The 21,608-nt window shown below is 36.3% G+C and overlaps 1 protein-coding gene across 6 annotated transcripts in view; it reads left to right on the top strand.

The window, feature by feature from the left end:
* Positions 1-21,608, top strand: part of GOLGB1 (golgin B1) — an 88,348-nt gene that overhangs the window by 21,023 nt on the left and 45,717 nt on the right. For 4 of the 6 annotated variants that reach the window (XM_040484645.1, XM_040484641.1, XM_040484642.1 and 1 more), the window contains exons 2-10: positions 321-415; positions 1,218-1,370; positions 1,581-1,733; positions 3,978-4,106; positions 6,970-7,086; positions 9,735-9,857; positions 10,960-11,073; positions 13,065-13,467; positions 15,966-16,057. In XM_040484645.1, coding sequence (XP_040340579.1) covers positions 323-415; positions 1,218-1,370; positions 1,581-1,733; positions 3,978-4,106; positions 6,970-7,086; positions 9,735-9,857; positions 10,960-11,073; positions 13,065-13,467; positions 15,966-16,057 — 1,377 coding nt within the window. In that variant the 5' untranslated portion in view covers positions 321-322. The remainder of the gene's footprint in view (positions 1-320; positions 416-1,217; positions 1,371-1,580; positions 1,734-3,977; positions 4,107-6,969; positions 7,087-9,734; positions 9,858-10,959; positions 11,074-13,064; positions 13,468-15,965; positions 16,058-21,608) is intronic. The other 2 variants (XM_040484643.1, XM_040484644.1) reach the window with 2 other exon arrangements.

The following is a 21,608-nucleotide window of genomic DNA, read 5'->3' as shown; positions in this document are numbered from 1 at the left end:
AGAGTGAGAGAAAGAGAGAGAGAGAGAGAGAGAGAGAGAGAGAGAGAGAGAGAACATGAATGGGGGAGGGGCAGAGAGAGAGGGAGGACACAGAATCTGAAGCAGTCTCCAGGCTTTGAGCTGTCAGCCCAGAGCCTGACATGGGGCTCGAACTCACTAACCGCGAGATCATGACCTGAGCTGAAGTCGGATGCTCTACCCAGGCGCCCCTCAAATGCCTTTTTAAATACATCATCATGCTTTTCACTTATAGATGATATAGTTGCCAGTACAAGAGAAGCCTATGTCCATTTTACTGTTTATGTTTTCTTTTCCTGCAGAAATGCTGAGCCGATTGTCAGGATTAGCCAATGTTGTTTTGCATGAATTATCAGGAGATGACACTGATCAGAATATGAGGGCTTCCCTAGACCCTGTGAGTAGCTCCGTTCTAAATTAAACTGATGAGACATATATTCTATGTTCTTCTGAGGAAAAGGAAGATAGAAGGTTTTGAGCAGCCTCCATTGTGCTAGGTGGAAGAGAGGATTAAGAAACATATTGATACTTTATAAATGATCCTTCTCCTATAAGTTTGTAGCCTATAAGCCACAGTGATGGGAGTCAAGTCCTGGATGAGATTGGAAAGATCTTTCTCATTGTCCCCTGAGCCTTGTTTAGTGCTAGCTAGATTGTTTTAACTTCTCCTCAGGTATATATCCTGTTCCCTAGGAAAGGTTTGAATAATAAGTGGCAGAACTAGGGCACCTTTCAGGTTTGAAGATATGTTTGTTATTGTAAATTTATCCACACTTCTCTTATAGTTTGCATTGTATTTTCTGATGGTCACATAAGGAATCAAAAGAAGCCCTTTAGTTTTCTGAAAGACAAGCAGTATTGCCTAGTGGTTGAGAGAATTTTATTCAACTGCTCTCTTAAATTTAAATTTTGGGGTCTTCCACTTGCTAGTTTGTTATCTTTGCTTCCCTTTATTTTTCTCTTTGGTAAAATTAGGATAATCTCATAAATGAGATAATGTTTGTGAAATGCTTCACATTTCTAAAATACTCAATATATTTTAATGGCTATGATGATAATTGTCTCAGAGTTGGAAAGATTTCTTAAGTACGGAGGTGAGTTGGGGAAAAGATAAAATGATGTTGCAATGAAGGAACTCTTTTCTCTCAATGTTAATGTCTTTTCCCTGGTGCATTGGCAACTTTTTGTCTAAATACTAGGCATTACCCCAAGAATCTGACATGGAATTTAACAATAGAACACAAGAGGATGTTCTGGAGCGCCTGGCTTATGCTGAGCAGTTGGTGGTGGAGCTAAAAGAAATCGTTAGACAGAAGGACATTCAACTGCAACAAAAGGATGAAGTTCTACAGGTACCATGGTTTTTCTCCTTTCCTGCCAAGCATTTGATAAAAGACAGACACAACATTCACTTACATTTTTCTTTTCACTTAAGTGATTAGAGAATGTGATTCTTATTTCCCTCATACTATAAAATGATGCCTATTGAGAATAACTTTTTGTTATGTACAGGTACGTGATGAATAAACATTTATATACTTACCATCATTGTTCTCTGACAGGAAGAAAGAAAAGCTGCTGATAATAAAATAAAAAAACTAAAACTTCATGCTAAGGCCAAATTAACTTCTTTGAATAAGCACATAGAAGAAATGAAGGCACAAGGAGGGACTGTCCTGCCTACAGAACCTCAGTCAGAGGAGCAACTTTCCAAGGTACGGTGACTGGATATAATACACATTTTCTGAGTGGAAAAGCCTCCCATTATAACAGATCTTCCCTAATCACAAAAATTTATGAAGTTACAACACTAAATGTTGTACTTTCTTATTGAGCTTGCAGTCTAGCTGGGCTCTGGGCCACACACAGATAGAATAAAAGGCCAACAGAAAATATAGAAATGAAATGTGACCTAGGCTTTCAGAGTATTAAAAAAGGCTAACAGGAAAAATATACTGGAGTGAGGAATTTAGATGGGAGAGGCACATACTTTTTGGTGGAATTTCATCTTTGGTTAGAATATTAAACTACATAGTCTGTAAGGTTTCCACCAGCTCTGAATTCTTTTAGTCAGTGACCTGACATAGAATATTCTGCATCTTCATGTGGCCATATATTAGTGGATTAATGTTTCATGCATTGTAACTGAATCAACTAGATTGCCTTGGGCTCCCTGTGAGGGGTGCTTTCTTGGTTTATGACTGTCACCTGTCACCAGCAAAACAATTTAAGATCATCAGGGTTAGAGGAATAAGGAAGGTGGTGCCTTTTAAGAAAGAGTATTGTCCCAACACATTACTATTGCTTTTCTATATGGTTAAACCCCAGATATTCACATTCAACCAGCCATTTAGTGAACAAGAAACTTCAGTTTTTTGAAGTCTAGCAAGGAGCTTTAGAATATAATGGAGGCCGGCATATCACATGTGCACATTGTAGTTGGCCTAGCCTTAACTCTGCCTAAGAGATCTATTTATTTTTATTTTCATTTTCTTTTTTTATTTATTTTTGAGAGAGAGAGAGAGAGAGACAGAGTGCAAGCAGCCAAGGGGCAGAGAGAGAGGGAGACACAGAATCTGAAGCAGGCTCCAGGCTCTGAGCTGTCAGCACAGAGCCTGATGCGGGGCTTGAACACACAGACTGTGAGTTCATGACCTGAGCTGAAGTCAGAACCTTAACCGACTGAGCCACCCAGGCGCCCCATTATTTTCATTTTCTTAATTCCACCTTGTTCAATGTTTTTAGTTTTGGGAAATGAGGTTGTAATTGATTCTCTAGGCACAACCCTTGGGGTCACTGGTTAGCTTCCTAGTACCCTGGTTAGTCTTTTTTCTCTGGATCTAATGCTCAGAAGACATTACTTTTCCATAGCTTTATTTAACTTCTCAAAACTTATTTTAGGAGCTTTTCTCATTCTTCTCAGATTACTTGTTCATCTAGATTCTTTTCTTAGTTCTTGGTTTTTCCTCTGATAATTGTTTCTTCTCATAGTTGTGGTACCAGCCTGTCTCCCCACGTTGCTTTGTTTCTTCTAACTTTCCCTCTACTATGTTGTTAGATTTTTAAGTTATCTATTTTATACTCTGCTTTTTTTTTTTTTTTTTTTTTTTTTAAGGCCTGAGACCACAACTTCATTTCCTTCTTCTGTTAAATAAGAGGGTTGAATTCAAATGATTTCTAAGTTTCAGCAATTAGTTATAGCAGCTTTATCCTATTGGATACCCATTTACAGAGCTAGACAGTCTCTGGAAAGTATAGTTGAAGAAATGACAGCAATCCTCAGATGCTTGACGAAGTATTGTATAGAAGAAAGTATAAAATTATCTTGTGTAGTTCTAATAAGCAGACTTGGTTCATTTGAGGGTGGTGAATTCAGTAGGGAGGGAGAGTCTGGTTCAATATGAGGAAGAACTTTTCGGGGGAAAAAATAGACTTGAAAGATTTGGATTTCCCTTTACTGGGTCTTGTATGATGTTTTGCCCCTCACTTAACAGCACCTGTGTTTTCCTAAATTCTGTCCTCTGGTTTTTCAAGGCAGTGAGACTATGAATTTTCTATTAATTTTTAGTCTTGTGTGCTGCTGACTGGTTTTGTCCTCAGACAAAAAAAAAAAAACATAAAAATGGGAAACTCAGTGTCATTTCTTCCAAGTATTGACTCCCTTCCAGTATCTTCCTGCTTTTGGTTGCCCTCTAGCATTTTCAAGTAGCTGTTTTCCTGTATTGTTCAGAGTTGATAGCTGTTATCTGATTGAGGATGAGTCTAGCAAGGAGCTACCTGGCCATACTAAAATGGGAAAACTCTAAGATTCCTTCCTGGTTGATAGGTCAGGTGTTATTTCTTGCTCCCATTTATGAAACTATAATCAAATAGTTATATAGGGCAAGTTAGAACAAAAGATCACATATGTATTAGTTGTAATTATTTTAAATAAATAACTTTATCTCCTGTATTTTCAGCATGATAAGAGTTCTACAGAGGAAGAGATGGAAGTAGAAAAGATAAAACATAAACTCCAGGAGAAGGAAGAACTAATTAGCTGTTTGCAAGCCCAACTTACCCAGGCACAGGCAGAGCAAACTACACAGGTAGGGGTGTTTAGTCACCTCATAATCATTAGGTTAATGAATCACTAAGGCCCAATGGATTATTATACCATAAATATATTTTTCTAGATACCCAACAGATGTTTACCTATGTATCTGTCAGTTTTCTTTCTTCTTCCCTTTCCTTCCCTCACCAACTTCCCTTCCTTCCTGCCTAAGTCTGGTAATCGGTGTTTGCCATTCGTGGTTGATATTTGTGGATTCCTATTATGCTTTTTTTAAAAAATTTTTTTAATGTTTATTCACCCTTGACAGAGAGAGAGAGAGACAGAGCACGAGTGGGGGAGGGGCAGAGAGAGAGGGAGACACAGAATCCGAAGCAGGCTCCAGGCTCTGAGCTGTAGCACAGAGCCCGACACGGGGCTCGAACTCACAGACCGCGAGATCATGACCTGAGCCGAAGTCGGCGGCTTAATCGACTGAGCCACCCAGGCGCCCCCTATTATGCTTTTTAAAAAATGGTTTCACATATTTTTATTTCAGAAGAGTTTTCTTGAATTAGATAGCTTGTAATATTTGGTATGTTTTCTTCTTTAAGAACTTCTATTATCTGTATGTTGCTTCTTTGATAATCTTTAGTATTTGTCACTCTTAGTTCCTTTTTCTTTCTTTCTTCACTGTAACTTTCTTTTTTTTCTTACTTCACTTAAGGCATTCTGTTTTGTGTTTGTTTACTTTTGTGTTATTTCTTGTTTAGATTTCTTTTTCTGAAATTTCTAATTTTGATTTATGTTGTTCTTCTGTGTTTTATATAATTTTCTTTATTTTTTAACAACTTTTGAAATACATGGTGGGTTTGGTTTTTTTATTTTATTTTATTTTTAACATGTCTCAGTTCTGTTATTATGACCTTTAAGAATATTATTCTGGGGGCGCCTGGGTGGCGCAGTCGGTTAAGCGTCCGGCTTCAGCCAGGTCACGATCTCGCGGTCCGTGAGTTCGAGCCCCGCGTCAGGCCCTGGGCTGATGGCTCGGAGCCTGGAGCCTGTTTCCGATTCTGTGTCTCCCTCTCTCTCTGCCCCTCCCCCGTTCATGCTCTGTCTCTCTCTGTCCCAAAAATAAATAAAAACGTTGAAAAAAAATTTTTTTTAAAAAAAGAATATTATTCTGCTCCTTAGTCTTTTTTTTAATAATAACTTTGTATGAAATTTAACCTTGATCCTTTTATGTTCCTTATTTTTGTGTGCAGTTAATTTTTCTAAACTTTTGGAGAGAGGCTTTGTTCAGGAGAACTCTATTTACTTAAGAGACTTTTCTCTCTCTCTCTCTCTCTCTCTCTCTCTCTCTCTTGTGTGTGTGTGTGTGTGTGTGTGTGTGTGTGTGTGTCTGTCCAAAGATCTGGCAGCTGGATTCAATAGTAATATAATGTAAACCACATGTATAATTTTAAAAATTTTGTAGTGGCTATATTACAAAAGATAAAGAACAGGAAGGTAAAATTAATTTCAAAAATATTTTTCATTTAGTCCAATATATTCAAAATATACTTTTGAAATTAATACAATTATTTTTGTGTATTTTACTTTTTCTTTTTTTGCACTGTCTGAAATTTGGTGTGTATTTTTACATTATGTCTCAATTTGGGTTACTAAATTCTCATTAGAAATACTTCATCTCTGTGTAGATTTCATAAAATTTCCAATTGAAAAAGTAGATTCATTTTAAGTTGTTCCAGACATACTTAAACGCTTTCCAATAACTGGACTGAGGGCTGAAACATCATTTTTCGTATGATCTGCATAGGTATCAACTGTGACTCATGTTGTCTGCATAAAGGATTCAGATAAACACATTGCAGTGTTACATGAGTATGTAGGAAAAAATCATTCAAACTGAGTGAATCCACTGACACTGACTAGATGATGTATTTATTGTAATACTAGGAATAGCACGCACACTTCTTACTTGTTTAACAATTCAAGAGTATATGACATGATGCAAAGAAGTGAAATATAGTTGAATTTAATGGGAAATAATTTGTACTTTAATTAAAATTAAATTATATTTATAATTAAACTCCTCATTTGCGTTAGGCATATTTCAGGCCTTCTGTAGTCACATGTGGCTAGTTGATAATGAATTATACAACATGTGTATAGACCTTTTTCTTCTGTTTCTGTTATCTCTATTCTGCGTAATTTTTATTTCACTCCTAGAAGTTTCTTCTTATTTCCGGTCTGTGTCTTGGAAGGCAGCCCTGAATCTTGGAAGGCAGCCCTGATGAGTCAGTTTTGAGAATTCAGAGGGGCTAGGCTGATCTAGCCTTTTAGTCCTTTTTCCTGTGGATCCCTTACATTTACCCAGTATTGGGGAATGGAAAAGCCCTGCCAATTTAAGCTGCTGTTCTTAGATTGGCCAACTGTGCTTTCCAGTAAGAACTTGTTGGCTATTTGGGGATTTTCCAGTTCTCAAGGCCATTACTGTTGCTCTGTTGCTGCCTTCTTTCTTTGCGTAGGCTCTTAATACCATGCAGGTCTTGTGCCTTTTGGTGGTTTGCTCTGCCTGCTTGTATTTTGGAGTTTGTGGGACTACCTTCCTAATTTCATTGTGAATATTATCTATGGGTTTTTGGTTTTACTATTTAGTTGTGCTGTCTGTTTCAATGTGAGGATTCAGAGAAGTTGAAAAATTGCTGCTATTGCTTCTATTTTCCTCTGACAAATAATTCTGATAATTACTTTTTAAAAACCACTACGCACATGTAGTTCACTTTTGTGTTAAGTGGAAATTAGAAGGATATTGGTAGGTATTGGGGCAAATGAGACGGCGAGGTCAAAGAATTAAGCGTGCTAATTCTTTTGTTTAAATAACTATTTTTTTCCTTCTGTGTCTTCCATTTGATAAGCGCTCAACAGAGGTGGAAGAATTTTTAATTATGAAGCAACAGCTCCAAGAGAAGGAAGAACTCATTAGCACTCTGAAAGCCCAGCTCAGCCAGACGCAGGCAGAACAAGCTGCTCAGGTAGGGGGGAAGGTACCTCATAATGGTTAGAATAAAGAATCATGAAAGTCTAATGGGCTATTACATGACAAGCCAATTCAGACACTTTTTTTTTTTTTTTTTAGTTTATTTCTTTTGAGAGAAAGAGTGCAAGCAGGGGTGTGGCAGTCCAGGGAGAGAGGGAGAGAGGGAAAGAGAAAGAATCTCAAGCAGGCCCTGCACTGTCAACACAGAGCCCAACATGGGGCTCAGACTGATGAACCATGAGATCATGATCTGAGCCAAAATCAAAAGTCAGACACCCGACCAACTGAGCCACCCAGGTGCCCCAATTCAAACACTTTTGAAAACCTTAGTATATAAAAGTATAGTAACTAGAATGTTACAGTAGAAATGAGAAGGGTATGGTAGTAGAAGAAAATAAAAGTGTTACTATAAAAGTGTTACAATGAAATAATAAAATAATAATAAAAAATAAAATTAATAATAAAAAATAATAAAATAAAAGTGTTACTATAAAAGTGTTACAATGAAAGTGTTGATAAATTTGCCATAACCTAATTGATGGCTGTTTCTAAGTTCTACAGTCCTGTAATTTGGTTTTAATAGCACACAGAAATTCAGTCTTTTATGATTTGGCTTGTGTTGTTTGGAGGGGACTGGTAAGGTAAACAAAAAGAAATACAAATGATTAGGTCCCTTCTTTCCCTATAGTAAAATCTTACTGAGAAGTTAAATTATAATCAGAAGGTTTCTTAGTATATGATGAGAAAGTGGTATAGGTTACATGATTCAATGTTAAAAGGCACTAGTATTTGACATTCTTCGTATTTATTTCTGCTACCAGGACCAGACTCTTTGGACTGGCATCCTCAACTCCTTCTCTCTGGCTGTTTTTCTAAATTTCCAGCTTGACCACCCAACCCTCTATTTTTCCCTTGAGAATGCTTTTGACTCGTGAATTTGTTTTTTCCCTTGAAGTATCTTTGCATAATAGTTAATTTTTTCCATTGGGTGTTTATTTTTTTGATAAATTATAGTATTAACGGTGTTTTCTGTCCATGGATGGTCTGCTGCTATGTATACAGTTAATATTGTATATCCCGAAATGCTTACTTTTACAAAACTATTAGCTTTTATTGTGTCCGTTTTAGGCAGAAGCACTATATATAATGTAGCATAGAGAAATACAAAATATGTATTTTACTGAGTGGCATAAAACATGGAAAGCCAAGAATATAAATATATTATTAACAGATCCATCATAATGCAAACCATTCAGAATGAGTGAATAGCAAGCGTCAACACGAATGGAAAGTATTTTGAGAGATGAAAGAGGTTACCATGAGTGTGATATCCAAGGAAGGTACATGGAAAAATTAGGTAAAACTGTGATGGATAGATATTAATCTCGACAAGATGGGGGAAAGTATTCCATTTGTGAGGAATGGTCTGAGCAAAGTCACAGAGATTAAACAGGAATATGGTACATTTATAGGAAAGGATACGTAGATGCATTTGGTAATGAAGGACTCCAATGCCTATACACTTGCAACACAGGATTCCAGATTCATAGTAATGTCAGAATTAAGATAAAAAAATTACAAAGATTTTTTTCCTACCCAGAAGGAGAGCTGAGATAATTCAAGATGTCATAAATTGAAAAAATTAGCAGTAGTTGAAGGACCGATACAAACTGGGCAAGCTAAGATGAGGTCAGCATACTCAACTACAGATCTTAAGGAAATGAATAAGTAGGCATTCATATGCAGACACACATGTGCACACGCGCGCACACACACACACTACAGATCTTAAAGAAATGAGTAAGTAGGCATTCATATGCAGACACACATGTGCACGTGCACACACACATAACTGCAGAACAGAACAAAACGAAAACACTGATGTTAAACAGCTCACAGTCTATTTATTTCCATTTTATTCTGTTAAGAGCCATTTACAAATAAGGGTGATCTAGAAGCCTGCAAGTAATGACACCTGAAAATAGTGGTGTCAGGAAGAGGTGGTAAGAGTTTAGAAATATACCAAGGTCTTTGGTAAAAGCAGTTCTTTGAAGATAAGACGAGTCGATATTCCTGATGAACATGGATGCAAAACTTCTCAATAAAATACTAGCAAACTGAATCCAACCAATACATTTAAAAAATCATTCACCACGATCAAATGGGATTTATTCCAGTTGTAGAGAATTTTGAATAAAAGATCCATTAGTTTGAAGTTTGACTTAATAGGGCATGAGATTTTTCACTGAAAGTTTTTGAGCATGAGTGTGATATTGATGTGCCTAGGACTTAACAGAAACCTAATTTCACTTTGTAGGTTTAATATTCTAATCTCTGCAGAACTTTTAAAAAATATACTTCTTGTATATTTAAACATTTTAGTAGCCATGCAAATATAATTTTTAATCACAATTTGTATTTAGGCTGATTTCTGAATTTGATAAGAGGATTTCTCTTACACTGGAAGTTATTGTCAGGCCTGTCTCTCTTTCAGCATTCCCATCCTTGACATTAAAAATTTAATTTAAAAACTCTATTGTCTATCAGTTCTCAGTGTCTATCTTTGGAGAATAGTGTGTGAGTTTTGTTTGTGCTATATTCGGGGAGTGTAACGTGTATAGTTTCTCTGGTGTGTGTCTTTAGTTGAGTTCCATGCAGCAGGTGGTCCGAGAGAAGGATGCCCGCTTTGAAACACAAGTTCGTCTTCATGAAGATGAGCTTCTTCAGTTAGTAACCCAGGCAGATGTGGAAACAGAGATGCAACAGGTGTGTTGCTAAAACTTAGTAGAATGACTGTCATTTGGTTAACTTTTAATTAAATTTTCTACCTTTGCATACTGCTCTCTACTTGGTCTTAGTGTGCTCCTTAATTGGCTTCTTTTTGGTGATCTTGTCTTCTGTTGCATATTAATTATTTATTTTTTCTTGTCCTTACCTTGCCTTTTATGCCTCTAACCAGGTTGTTGGTACTCAAAAGCTAAATTTAATTGGCAAATGTATGTGGTAGTCAGAAATTGGTTTCTCTTCAGTTTGCCAGTTGTAGCTGCATTAAAGACCTGATCCAAAGCTTCAAATCAATGAAGCCAGTTTTAAACTTTCAAAAAATTATAAAGATGTAAAGGAGTGATTTTGAAGTCATAAAGTCTCTTATTAAATCAATTATTCTAAAAAAATTCATTGGGTATATTTTGGAAATTGGCTTCATTGTTTTTAAGTTTATCATCTACTAACTTGAAGGTATTTGTTTTTATTTAGTGTGTAGTGCAGTCTGGTAACTAAAAGTGCTCCAGTGGTATTTCATGGTTGATGCATTTAATTGTTTTTGAGTGAAAACTTCTTCCACGTTCTAAGTAATCCTTCAGAATATACCACTAAATAAAGTTTCAGAATATAGCACTCTTTGAAGTAGTATATTAATATATACATGTATCATTGATTTATTTATCCAACAAATGTGTATCGAGTGCATGTCCTGTGCATGAAGCTAGAAGAGAAATGGTTCTTGCCTGCAGAGAATGTTCTCTTTGGTGAGTGAGATATACATGTACTTATGTTACTTAGGAGTAGGACATTGACTATATAATTTTAGAAGTGGATGTTTTATTTTCTCTAATTATTAAAAAGCCTCCCTAATTCAGGGGCTTGCTTGTGTCTCAGTTTGGTTGTTGTCAGTGTACTGGAGAAGGCAATTTCGGAGATTCTTTTTTGTGCTGGAGGGGGAGCATGGCATGCTGGTGTCCCACTCTTTAATCTGTCATCTCAACATCCAAAAAACAGAAGTACGCAAATCTACATAATATTTCGAAAGGTAAGCAGATAATGGTGCTCATTGGTTTAGCACATTGTATCTAAAACATTTCCTTCTCAGAAATTAAGGGTGCTGCAGAGGAAGCTTGAAGAGCATGAGGAAGCCTTATTGGGCCGTGCTCAGGTGGTGGACTTGCTACAACAGGAGCTGACTGCTGCCGAAGAGAAAAACCAGGTACTGCCTCGTGATCTTTACTGCCTGTCTTAGGAGTGGAGTATTCATTTCCACTTTAGTTTCCCAGGCAGCACATATAACATCATAAGCCTTCTTTTTAAAGTTTATTTATTTATAATTTTTTTTAATGTTTATTTATTTTTGAGAAAGAGAGAAAATGGGGGAGGGCAAAGAGAGAGACACAGAATCCAAAGCAGACTCCAGGCTCAGAACTGTCAGCACAGAGCCCAACACGGGACTTGATCTCATAGACCACAAGATCATGACCTGAGCCAAAGTAAGACACTCAACTGGCTAAGCCACAACCCGAGTGCCTCTCATTTATTTTTGAGAGAGAGAGAGAGAGAGCGAGAGAGCATGTACACATGGAAGAGTGGAGGAGGGGCAGAGAGAAAGGGAGAGAGAGAGAATCCCAAGCAGGCTTTGTGCTGTCAATGGGGAGCCCAGCTTGGGGCTCTATCTCATGAATCGTGACAGCATGATCAGCCAAAATCAAAAGTCAGACGCTTAACCAACTGAGCCACCCAGGCATTCCATAACATCGTAAGCCTTCTGAGAATTGGTGCCATTTATTCATTCTTTCAACAAATACCCTGTGCTTACATGGTGGTGATATAACGATGAGCTTACCTTTTGTATCTTTTATTCTTGCTTTTATTTGTATCTTTTATTCTTGCTTTTTCCTTTGTGCTTTTAGGTCTTATGCAATTTTAGGTTTGGTCCTGGGTCTCTAGCCCCATGCTTCACCTATGCTTATTGAATTCACTATGCTTATTGAAATGAAAGAATGAATTTATAGCTCATGAAGCCTAGTTTCTGTAGAATGTCATACTGTCTTCTAGTGAGTTTCCTTTCTGTTAGTTTGCTCCTTTGGTATCTCGAATGGTTCTTGTGCCTGATTTTTACTATCCCTTGTTTGTTTTTGTTGATTTTCTGTTGGCTTGAAATAATCCCACCATGCAGTATTCCCTGAATCTAAAGTGATCAAAGATGTTCTAAAATCTTAAGCTCAAGTATCCCATCCCAGGATGTAACCCATCCTGTCATTCCCTTTCTCAGGCTGTCTTGACCTTTATTCTCATTGAGATCCTTCGGTCCTTTCACTTTGTTCCTCTGGTATGTTAGTTCTTTCTTGGCCTCTCTCCTTTCCCCATCTGCTGTTGACCCATGTTTGACCATTTGGAATACTCTTTTATCAGACCTTAGGTTCCCTATGTCCTTGTCTTATCACATTCAGGTAGCCAAATCCTAATGTAGAATCGGTGCTATAGTCCAGATTCATCTGGGTGCCGCGTGCTGCTGGAGAAAGTCAATCATCTTCTTTCTTCTTAATTTTCAACTCTTCTTGAGAAGGACGTCTTGCATAGAAACACGTTCCCAGATCTCCCATCCTAATAAAACCTATATCCTGATCCCGAGGCTCCTCTCACTGTCTTCAGGCAGTTAGGCTCAAATCTCAGTTGTGCCTCTTACTAGATAGTTACTATACAAATAGTTACAACTATGTGACTTTCGGCAAATTTCCCTTTTTCTCTGCTCCTGTTAATACCTAAGTATCTCTCTCATGGCCTCTATCACTTTTGAATTATAATTATCTGGTTAAATGTGACTCCCACTGAACTCTGAGTTCCATGAGGGCAGGAACGACATTCATTCATTCATTCGTTCATTCAATATTTATTGAGTACCAGGTACTCATTGTGACATGCACTATGCTTGGTGCTAGAGAACAGTGATGATAAAACAAAGTCCCTTCACTTATTGAACTTATTTTGTAATGGGAGAGACCGAAAATAAAAGATGACGCACAAATAAGTATGTATGAATAGAAACTGTTAAAAGTATCTAGGAGCAAATACAGGGTCTTATGCAATTTTAGGTTTGGTCCTGGGTCTCTAGCCCCATGCTTCACCTAGAACAGGTACTTCACTATGCTTATTGAAATGAAAGAATGAATTTATAGCTCATGAAGCTTTGTCTTTTTTTCTTAGATTCTCTCTCAGCAGTTACAGCAGATGGAAGCTGAGCATAATACTTTAAGGAACACTGTGGAAACAGAAAGACAGGAGTCCAAGATTCTAATGGAAAAGATGCAACTTGAGGTGACAGAGAGAAAATTATCTTTCCATAACCTGCAGGAAGAAATGCATCATCTTCTGGAGCAGCTTGAGCAAGCAGGTCAAGCCCAGGCTGAACTACAGTCCCGGTACAGTGCTTTAGAGCAGAAGCACAAAGCAGAAATGGAAGAGAAGATCTCTCACATTTCGAGTCTTCAGAAGACTGAGCAAGAGCTACATTCTGCCTGTAATGCTCTAAAGGAGGAAAATTCAAAGCTTCTCCAAGATAAGAGTGAACAGGCAGTTCATTCAGCCCAGGCTATTCAACAACTGGAAGGTCAGTATTTGGTTGCTTTTCAAGTCTACTTGGTTAGCACCTGAGTGTCTCCTACTTCAGAATTTCAGGGATATGTTAATGACATCATTTGCTCAAAGCAATTGAATCATTAGCAGAATTACGAAAGACATCTCTTCTGAACTCTTTGTCATTTTTCCTATCTCTGGCTGAAGTTATAATCTGACTTAATATTATAATTATCATTACAGAAATAAAAACTATTGATAATGATGTGTCATGTATTAAAAAGAATGCTATGTGAGGGGCGCCTGGGTGGCGCAGTCTGTTAAGCGTCCGACTTCAGCCAGGTCATGATCTTGCAGTCCGTGAGTTTGAGCCCCACGTCAGGCTCTGGGCTGATGGCTCAGAGCCTGGAGCCTGTTTCCGATTCTGTGTCTCCCTCTCTCTCTGCCCCTCCCCCGTTCATGCTCTGTCTCTCTCTGTCCCAAAAATAAATAAACGTTGGAAAAAAAAATTAAAAAAAATAAATAAAAAATAAAAAGAATGCTGTGTGAAACATGACTGTGATCTGAAAGTTTCAGTAACTGAAATGAGTAGGATTTGTTTTTTGTTTTCTTCAAATTTGTCTTTAAATGTTAGTTAACATACAGTGCAATATTGGTTTCAAGAGTAGAATTCAGTGATTCATCACTTACATACAACACCCAGTGCTCATCATAAGTGCCCTCCTTATACCTATCACCCATCTAGTCCATCTCCCATCCACCTCCCTCTGATAACCCTCAGTTTGTTCTCTGTCTTTAAAGAGTCTCTTTTAGTTTGTTTCCCTCTCTCCATGCCACCCCCAATATGTTCATCTGTTTTGTTTCTTAAATTCCACATATGTGTGAAATCAGATGGTATTTGTCTTTCTCTGACTTATTTCACTAGCATACTACACTCTAGTTCCGTCCACATTGTTGCAAATGGCAAGATTTTGTTCTTTTTTTTTTTTTTTTAATTTTTTTTTTCAACATTTATTTATTTTTGGGACAGAGAGAGACAGAGCATGAACGGGCGAGGGGCAGAGAGAGAGGGAGACACAGAATCGGAAACAGGCTCCAGGCTCTGAGCCATCAGCCCAGAGCCTGACGCGGGGCTCGAACTCACAGACCGCGAGATCGTGACCTGGCTGAAGTCGGGCGCTTAACCGACTGCGCCACCCAGGCGCCCCAAGATTTTGTTCTTTTTGATGGCTGAATAATATTCCATTGTATATATATGCCACATCTTTATCCATTCATCAGTCGATGGACATTTGAGCTCTTTCCATAGTTTGGCTGTTGTTGATAATGCTGCTATAAACACTGGGGTGCATGAATCCCTTCGAATACGATTTTTGTATCCTTTGGGTAAATACCTAGTAGTGCAACTGTTCAATCATAGGGTAGTTCTATTTTTAACTCTTTGAGGAACCTCCGTACCATTTTCCAGAGTGGCTGCACCAGTTTGCATTCCCACCAACAGTGTAAGAGGATTCCCCTTTCTCCACATCCTCATTGACACCTGTTGTTTCTTGTGTTGTTATTTTTACCCGATAAATGAGTAGGATTTGAATTAATTTTTGGGAAACTCAGGCTAGATCTAGGTACATAGGTAGGGAAACTGAATGGTGTGGAATCATCCTTACTTGTAAAGATGGATCTGAATGCTTTTCTTAAAGGTAAAAAGTTCTTTTTAAGGAAAATCTTTATCCTTTAAGAAGGTCTAATGAAAACTTATTTTTTAAAAAAGTTTTATTATTAAAGTAATACATGCTTCTAATTTAATTCAAAGAGATTGGCATACATTTGAAGGAAAGATTTTAGAAAAACTTAAGTTGAAGATCTGTATTGAGGAGTTGAACATTAACCAGAAAGCCTTGAAAGGCATTAGGGAACAGTGTATTACATGAGCACACTGTCCTCTTAACTGGACCATATTTATGTGCAGAGTTGTGCCATATTATCTTGGTGGGACTCATAATGATTCAGTGTAGAGTGAAGAAAATAAAATTTAAAAATACTAAAGGCATTTTCAAGGGGTTAAGGAAAAATGACTTTGTAAAAAATTCTAATCCTGTTTTATTTTACCTTTTAAGGAAGTGGTTTACGGAGATGCCTTTTGGTCCTTCAGAGCATGTGAACAGTTAAAACATGACATTGGCATAATTTTAATTAAGATAACTGGAGTAAGGGGTGCCTGGGTGGCTCAGTCGGTTGAGTGACTGACTTCGGCTCAGGTCATGATCTCATGGTCTGTGACTTTGAGCCCCATGTTGGGCTCTGTGCTGACAGCTCTGAGCCTGGAGCCTGCTTTGGATTCTGTGTCTCCCTCTATCTCTGCCCCTCCCCCACTCATGCTCCGTCTGTCTCAGAAGTAAATAAACATTAAAAAAAATATTTAAAAAAAGATAACTGGAGTAAGCAGCATGTGGTGTATCTCTAGAAGATAACAATTTACCAAGTTTCAGACTTGCAGCAGAAATCATTTTTATTTACTTACTTTCCTTTCCTTAGAGCAAGTCAAATTTCTAAGCAGACCAACCTTGCAACAACATGAAGCAGCATCTCAGACTTCTCTCCCAGATGTTTATACTGAGGATACACAGGTAATTAAATGTTTACTTCTTACGAATATGATCTGTCTTTGCTATATCTATACTTGAGTGCTCTAATGAGAATTTATTCCAGAAAGTAGTATAAACTTTCTGTCTCTTCTGCCTGATAGGATGCTTTTTTAAAAAAACTTATTTATGTATTTTGAGAGAGACAGAGAGGGTGTGAGCAGGGGAGGAGCAGAGAGAAAGGAAGAATCCCAAGCAAGCTCCACACTGTCAGTGCAGAGGCCTATATGGGGCTCAAACTCAAGAAATTGTGAGATTATGACCTGAGCTGAAACCAAGAGTCAGACACTTAACCAACCGAGCCACCCAGACGCCCTGATAAGATGCTTTTTTGGAGGTGATTCCATTTGAAAGGAATCATGAAAGCCATTAATTTAGTGTCTCAACAGTGATTAATGAGGAAATAATAGATAATAAGTACCATGATCTCAGGAGCCTTTCTGATTCTAAGGTCTTAGAATTCTGATTTGGAAAGAAATCATTATTTTTGATTTTATAATCCCTTTTATCAGCTGAGAAGTCAATTTTGTTTTTGGTAGACTGAGATTTGATCAGCTTTAATGTACACAATTTCATCTAACCAGATGTTTAAGTCTATTATAGAAATCATAATGCTCTCATTAAGTAACAGTAGAAACTTTAATTGCCAATTAGCTGTTGATTGGCGCATATATTCTCTTTTCCTTCTGTAAAAATCTCTGTGAGAAGCTAGATTGTAATCATCATAAGGCTGTTACGGAGCATGATTATCAGAACAAGGAGAGTTAGTTTGATGCTCTTAATTGGCTAGTGTCAAGCTGGGATAACTGGATTCATTCATCCCCATTATAAGCTATACTCTTCCAAACTGACAGACATATTGACCAGCAGAGTTCCGTGGTCCCTGGGCAGTACTGTACCCTGATAAAAATTTTTGTTTCCTGGCTTCTAGCATCTAGCTTTCCAATCTCTTCTGTTCTCAAAATCACAACTTTTCCCTCTAATGTTTAAAGACATTTTTCAATAATTTCAAAAAATTTAAAGAATATGATAGTGAATACCTCTATATCCACTATCCGGGTTCTATCAACATTTTACTAAAAAACAAGCAAAACAAAACAAAACAAAACATCTTACTGTATTTGCTTTATAAAACATCTATCCATTTATCCATCCACTACCTCATCTTAATTTTTTATGTATTTCACAGGAAGTTGTAGATACATTTTTCTCTAAATATTCCAACATGCATATCATTGACTAGATTTTAATATTTATTTATAGTTTTTTTCTTTTGAAGTAAGATTTATGAAACATGAAATGTATAAATATTAAATGTACCATTCATTGAGTTTTGTCAAATGCATACACTACTGTTACCCCAAATCCCTATCAAGATATATCACTATCTCCCCGCGAAGTATTCTCATACCTTTTTGAAGCCAATCACATCCTAACCTTCTAGAGATGACCAATGTTCTGTTTTTTCACCACAGATTAATTTTGCCTGTTTTCCAGAGTCATGTAAATATATATGCTCTTTTGTGTAAAGTTTCTTACACTCAGCCTGTTTTGAGATTCATCCATATTGCTGCATATATCATACTGTACTTTTTATATTGCTGAGAAGTACTTAATTTTGTGAATATATTGCATTTTCCTTTTGCATGACTGTGCTGTAATTTCCTGTTGATGATTTCCTGGGCTTTGGCCATTATGAATTAAGCTGCTATAAACATTCTTGTACAGGTATTTGTGAGGACATACGTTTTTATTTATCTTCAGTAAATACTAGTTGAGGAATTGCTGGGCCGTAGCGTATGTATTTAGCTTTATAAGAAACTGCCGAATCATTTCCCAAAGTGGTTGTATTATTTTACATTGCCACCTAAAATATATGAGAGTTCTAGTTGTTCCACATCTTTTCCAAGATTTGATATTGTCAATTTAAAAAATGTTAGCCATTTTTTTTTTTTAATTTTTTTTTTCAACGTTTATTTATTTTTGGGACAGAGAGAGACAGAGCATGAACGGGGGAGGGGCAGAGAGAGAGGGAGACACAGAATCGGAAACAGGCTCCAGGCTCTGAGCTATCAGCCCAGAGCCCGACGCGGGGCTCGAACTCACGGACTGCGAGATCGTGACCTGGCTGAAGTCGGACGCTTAACCGACTGCGCCACCCAGGCGCCCCAAAAATGTTAGCCATTTTAATGGGTGCTTGGTGGTATCTCATGGTTTTAATTTGCATTTCCTTGATGAAAAATGATATTGAACATTTTTTCTTGAGATTCCTGGCTTTATATATCTTATTTTGATCAAGTGTCTTTTCAAGTTATTCCCCCATTTAAAAATTGAAGTTTTTTGTCTTTTTATTATCAAGTAGTAGGGATTCTTTATATATCCTGAATGCCAATTTATTTTCAAATCTGTTTCGTGACTATTTTCTCCCACACAGTGGCTTGCCTCCTACTCATATTCTTCATGTCTTTTAATTAGTAGACATTTTATAATTTTGATGAAACCTGTTATTTATCTTTTTTTTTTTTTTTGTTATAATTTTCTGTGCCCTAACTAGGAAACCTTTGCTTAATGCCAAGTCATGAAGTTTTTGTCTTGTTTTCTTCCACAAGCTTTACGGTTTTAGCCTTCCCAGTTAAGTCTCTGAACCTCAGAATTTTTGTGTGTAGTGTAAGGTAAGGATCAAGGCTTATTTTTTCCCCCATATAGATGTCCAGTTGTTTCAGCACTATTTCTTGAAAAGACTTTACTTTCCTCATTGGATTTCTTTGGTATATTTGTTGAAAATCAAATGATTACTAGGTCCATTTCTGAACTTAGTATTCTGTTGTCTTGATCTGTTTGTCAGTCCTTATGCCAGTAACACACTGTCTTTACTACTGTAGAGTGTAGTTAGTCTTGAAGTCAAGTAGTATAAGTCTTTTGATTTTTGTTCTTCTATTCAAGATCGCTTTATTACAGGTACATATCCACAGAAAGTATATAGTCTGTGTTCTCAAATTGTATTAAAAAAAAAAAACGAAAGAAAGCTGGGTGGGATTTTGAGTTGGCACTGTGTTGAATCTATAGATCAATTTAGGGAGAATTGACATCTTAACACTACTGAACTTATCAATCCATGAGCAAATGTAGTATATTTTCCCACTTATTTTTATCTTCTTTAATTTCCTTCAGTGATGTTTTATAGTTTTCATTGGAGGGGCTGTGCACATTTAAAAGTTTATTCCAAAGTAGTTCATGCCTGTTGATGCTATTGTAGATGGAATTATTCTAATTTCAGTTTCCAGCTGTTTGCTGCTAATATGTAAATGTACAATTGAATTTTGCTTAGTAACTTTATATTATCTGAACTTGACAAAAATTCATTTTATTAGTTCTAGTCTCTTTTTATAGATTCCTTGGATTTTCTAAGTAAACCATCATGTCATCTCCAAATAAAGATGACTTTTACTTCTTTCTAATCTTTATGTCTTTCTTTTTTTTATGCAATAGCTAGGACCTTCATTTTCATTACACTATTTCATAAAGTGGTGAGATTCTTGCATTGTTCCTGATCTTATGGGAAAATGTTCCATATTTTACCATTAGCTATGCTTACCATTAACTTTAGGTTTTCAATAAATGTCCTTTACTGGATTGAGGACATTCCCCTCTATTTCTAGTTTTCTGAGAATTGGCATTGAATTTTGTCAAATGCTTTTTCTGCATTTTTCTAAATGCACATATGGATTTTCTTTTATATTCTGTTAATGTGGTACAGTATTTTAATATTAAACCAACCTTGTGTTGTTGGGATAAATCCCACTTGGTCATGAAGTATTATCCCTTTAATACATTACTAATTTGATTTGCTACTATTTTGTGAAGGATTTGGTATCCATATTCATGAAGGATATCAGTCTATAATTTTCTCTTTGTTTTATAATATCTTTGTCAGATTTTGATATTAAGATTGTGCTGGCCTCATAAGACAAGCTTGAAAGTGTTCCTTTTTATTTTCTGAGAGTTTAATATTGGTATTAAATGTCTGAAAGAATTCAACAGTGAGACTGTCTGAGTCTAAAATTGTAAAAGAAAGAAAGAAATTGAATTTCTTTTACAGGTATAATGCTAATAAGATTTTTTTTCATCTTATGTCAGTTTGGGTTTTTTTGTTACTGTTGTTGAGATTTTGCCCATTTCATTGAAGATGTCTAGTTTTTGTCATATTGTTGGTTATAATATTCCCTCTTTATCCTTTTAATGCCCATAGCTTTTTAGTGGCACTCACCCTCACCCCAGTCCCTATTGTTTTTTAAAAACTGAGATATAATTGATACATCATTGTATAAGTTTGAGGTGTACAAAGTATTGATTTGATTCATCTATATTTTACAGTATGATTACCTTAGCCTTAGCTAACACCTCCATCATGTCACATAATTATCACTTCTGTTTTGTGGTGAGAATATTGAAGATCTAGTCTCTCAGAAACTTTCAAGTATGTGATACAGTATCATTAACTGTGTATCACAGTGCTATAAATTAGCTCTCCAGGACAGAATTTGTTCATTTTCTCACTGCAAGTGTGTATCCTTTGATTAAAATTCCCTCAATTTATGCTTTGTTTTCCTGAGCAGTGTTACTAGCAATTATTCCACTTCTTATTTTTTTTAAATCTTTTCAAAGAACTAGCTTTGGCTTTGTTGATTTTCTCTGTTACTGGTCTGTTTTCACTTTCATTGATTGTTGCTTTCTGGTATTTCTTTCTACTTAATTGGTTTTACTTTGTTGTTCTTTTGCTAACCTCTCAAGGTAGAACTTTATATCAAAGGTTTAAGTTTTTTTCCCTCATATAAGCATTTTTCATTTAAAGTTACACAATTCTCTCAAAGTCCATAGTTTGATATATTTTTTATTGTTCATTTTTTATTGTTCATTTTCCTTGCGATTTCTTCTTTGTGGATTATTTAGAAGTGTGTTGTTTAATATCTAGAAATTTGGTTTTATTTCTAGATATTTTATTATTATTGATTTGTAATTGGATTTCATTGTGATCAGATAATATACTGTATATGATTTAAAATCCTTTGACATTTTTTAGAGACTTGTTTTATGATACAGCCTGTGGTCTTTCTTGGTGATCATACCTTGTGCACTTGTAAAGGATGTATATTCTCTAGTTATTGGATTCTGGAATTACCTATTTTTCCTTTTAATTGTCATTTTTTGCTTCTTCGTAATTTGAATTTCTGTTATTAATTACCTTTACATTTATGATTTTATGTCTTCTGAGGAAATGTTCCTTATTTCATTTATAAAATGTTACTCTATCTCTAGTAACATTTCCTTACTTGAAGTTCTTTTTTTTATCTGATATTAATGAAAGAACTCTAGTCTTCTGATGTTTACTGTTTGTATAGTACGTTCTTTTCTATCCTTTTACTTTCAAGTTACTCTTTCTTTAAAGTGAATGTCTTACCTACCCTATGACCCAGCAGTAGCACTGCTAGGAATTTACCCAAGGGATACAGGAGTACTGATGCATAGGGGCACTTGT

This window comes from Herpailurus yagouaroundi, unplaced genomic scaffold, assembly GCF_014898765.1.
Source record: "Herpailurus yagouaroundi ecotype Mexico unplaced genomic scaffold, PumYag 162, whole genome shotgun sequence".
Classification (NCBI taxonomy): domain Eukaryota; kingdom Metazoa; phylum Chordata; class Mammalia; order Carnivora; family Felidae; genus Herpailurus; species Herpailurus yagouaroundi.
This window is presented reverse-complemented; position numbering and strand designations above follow the sequence as displayed.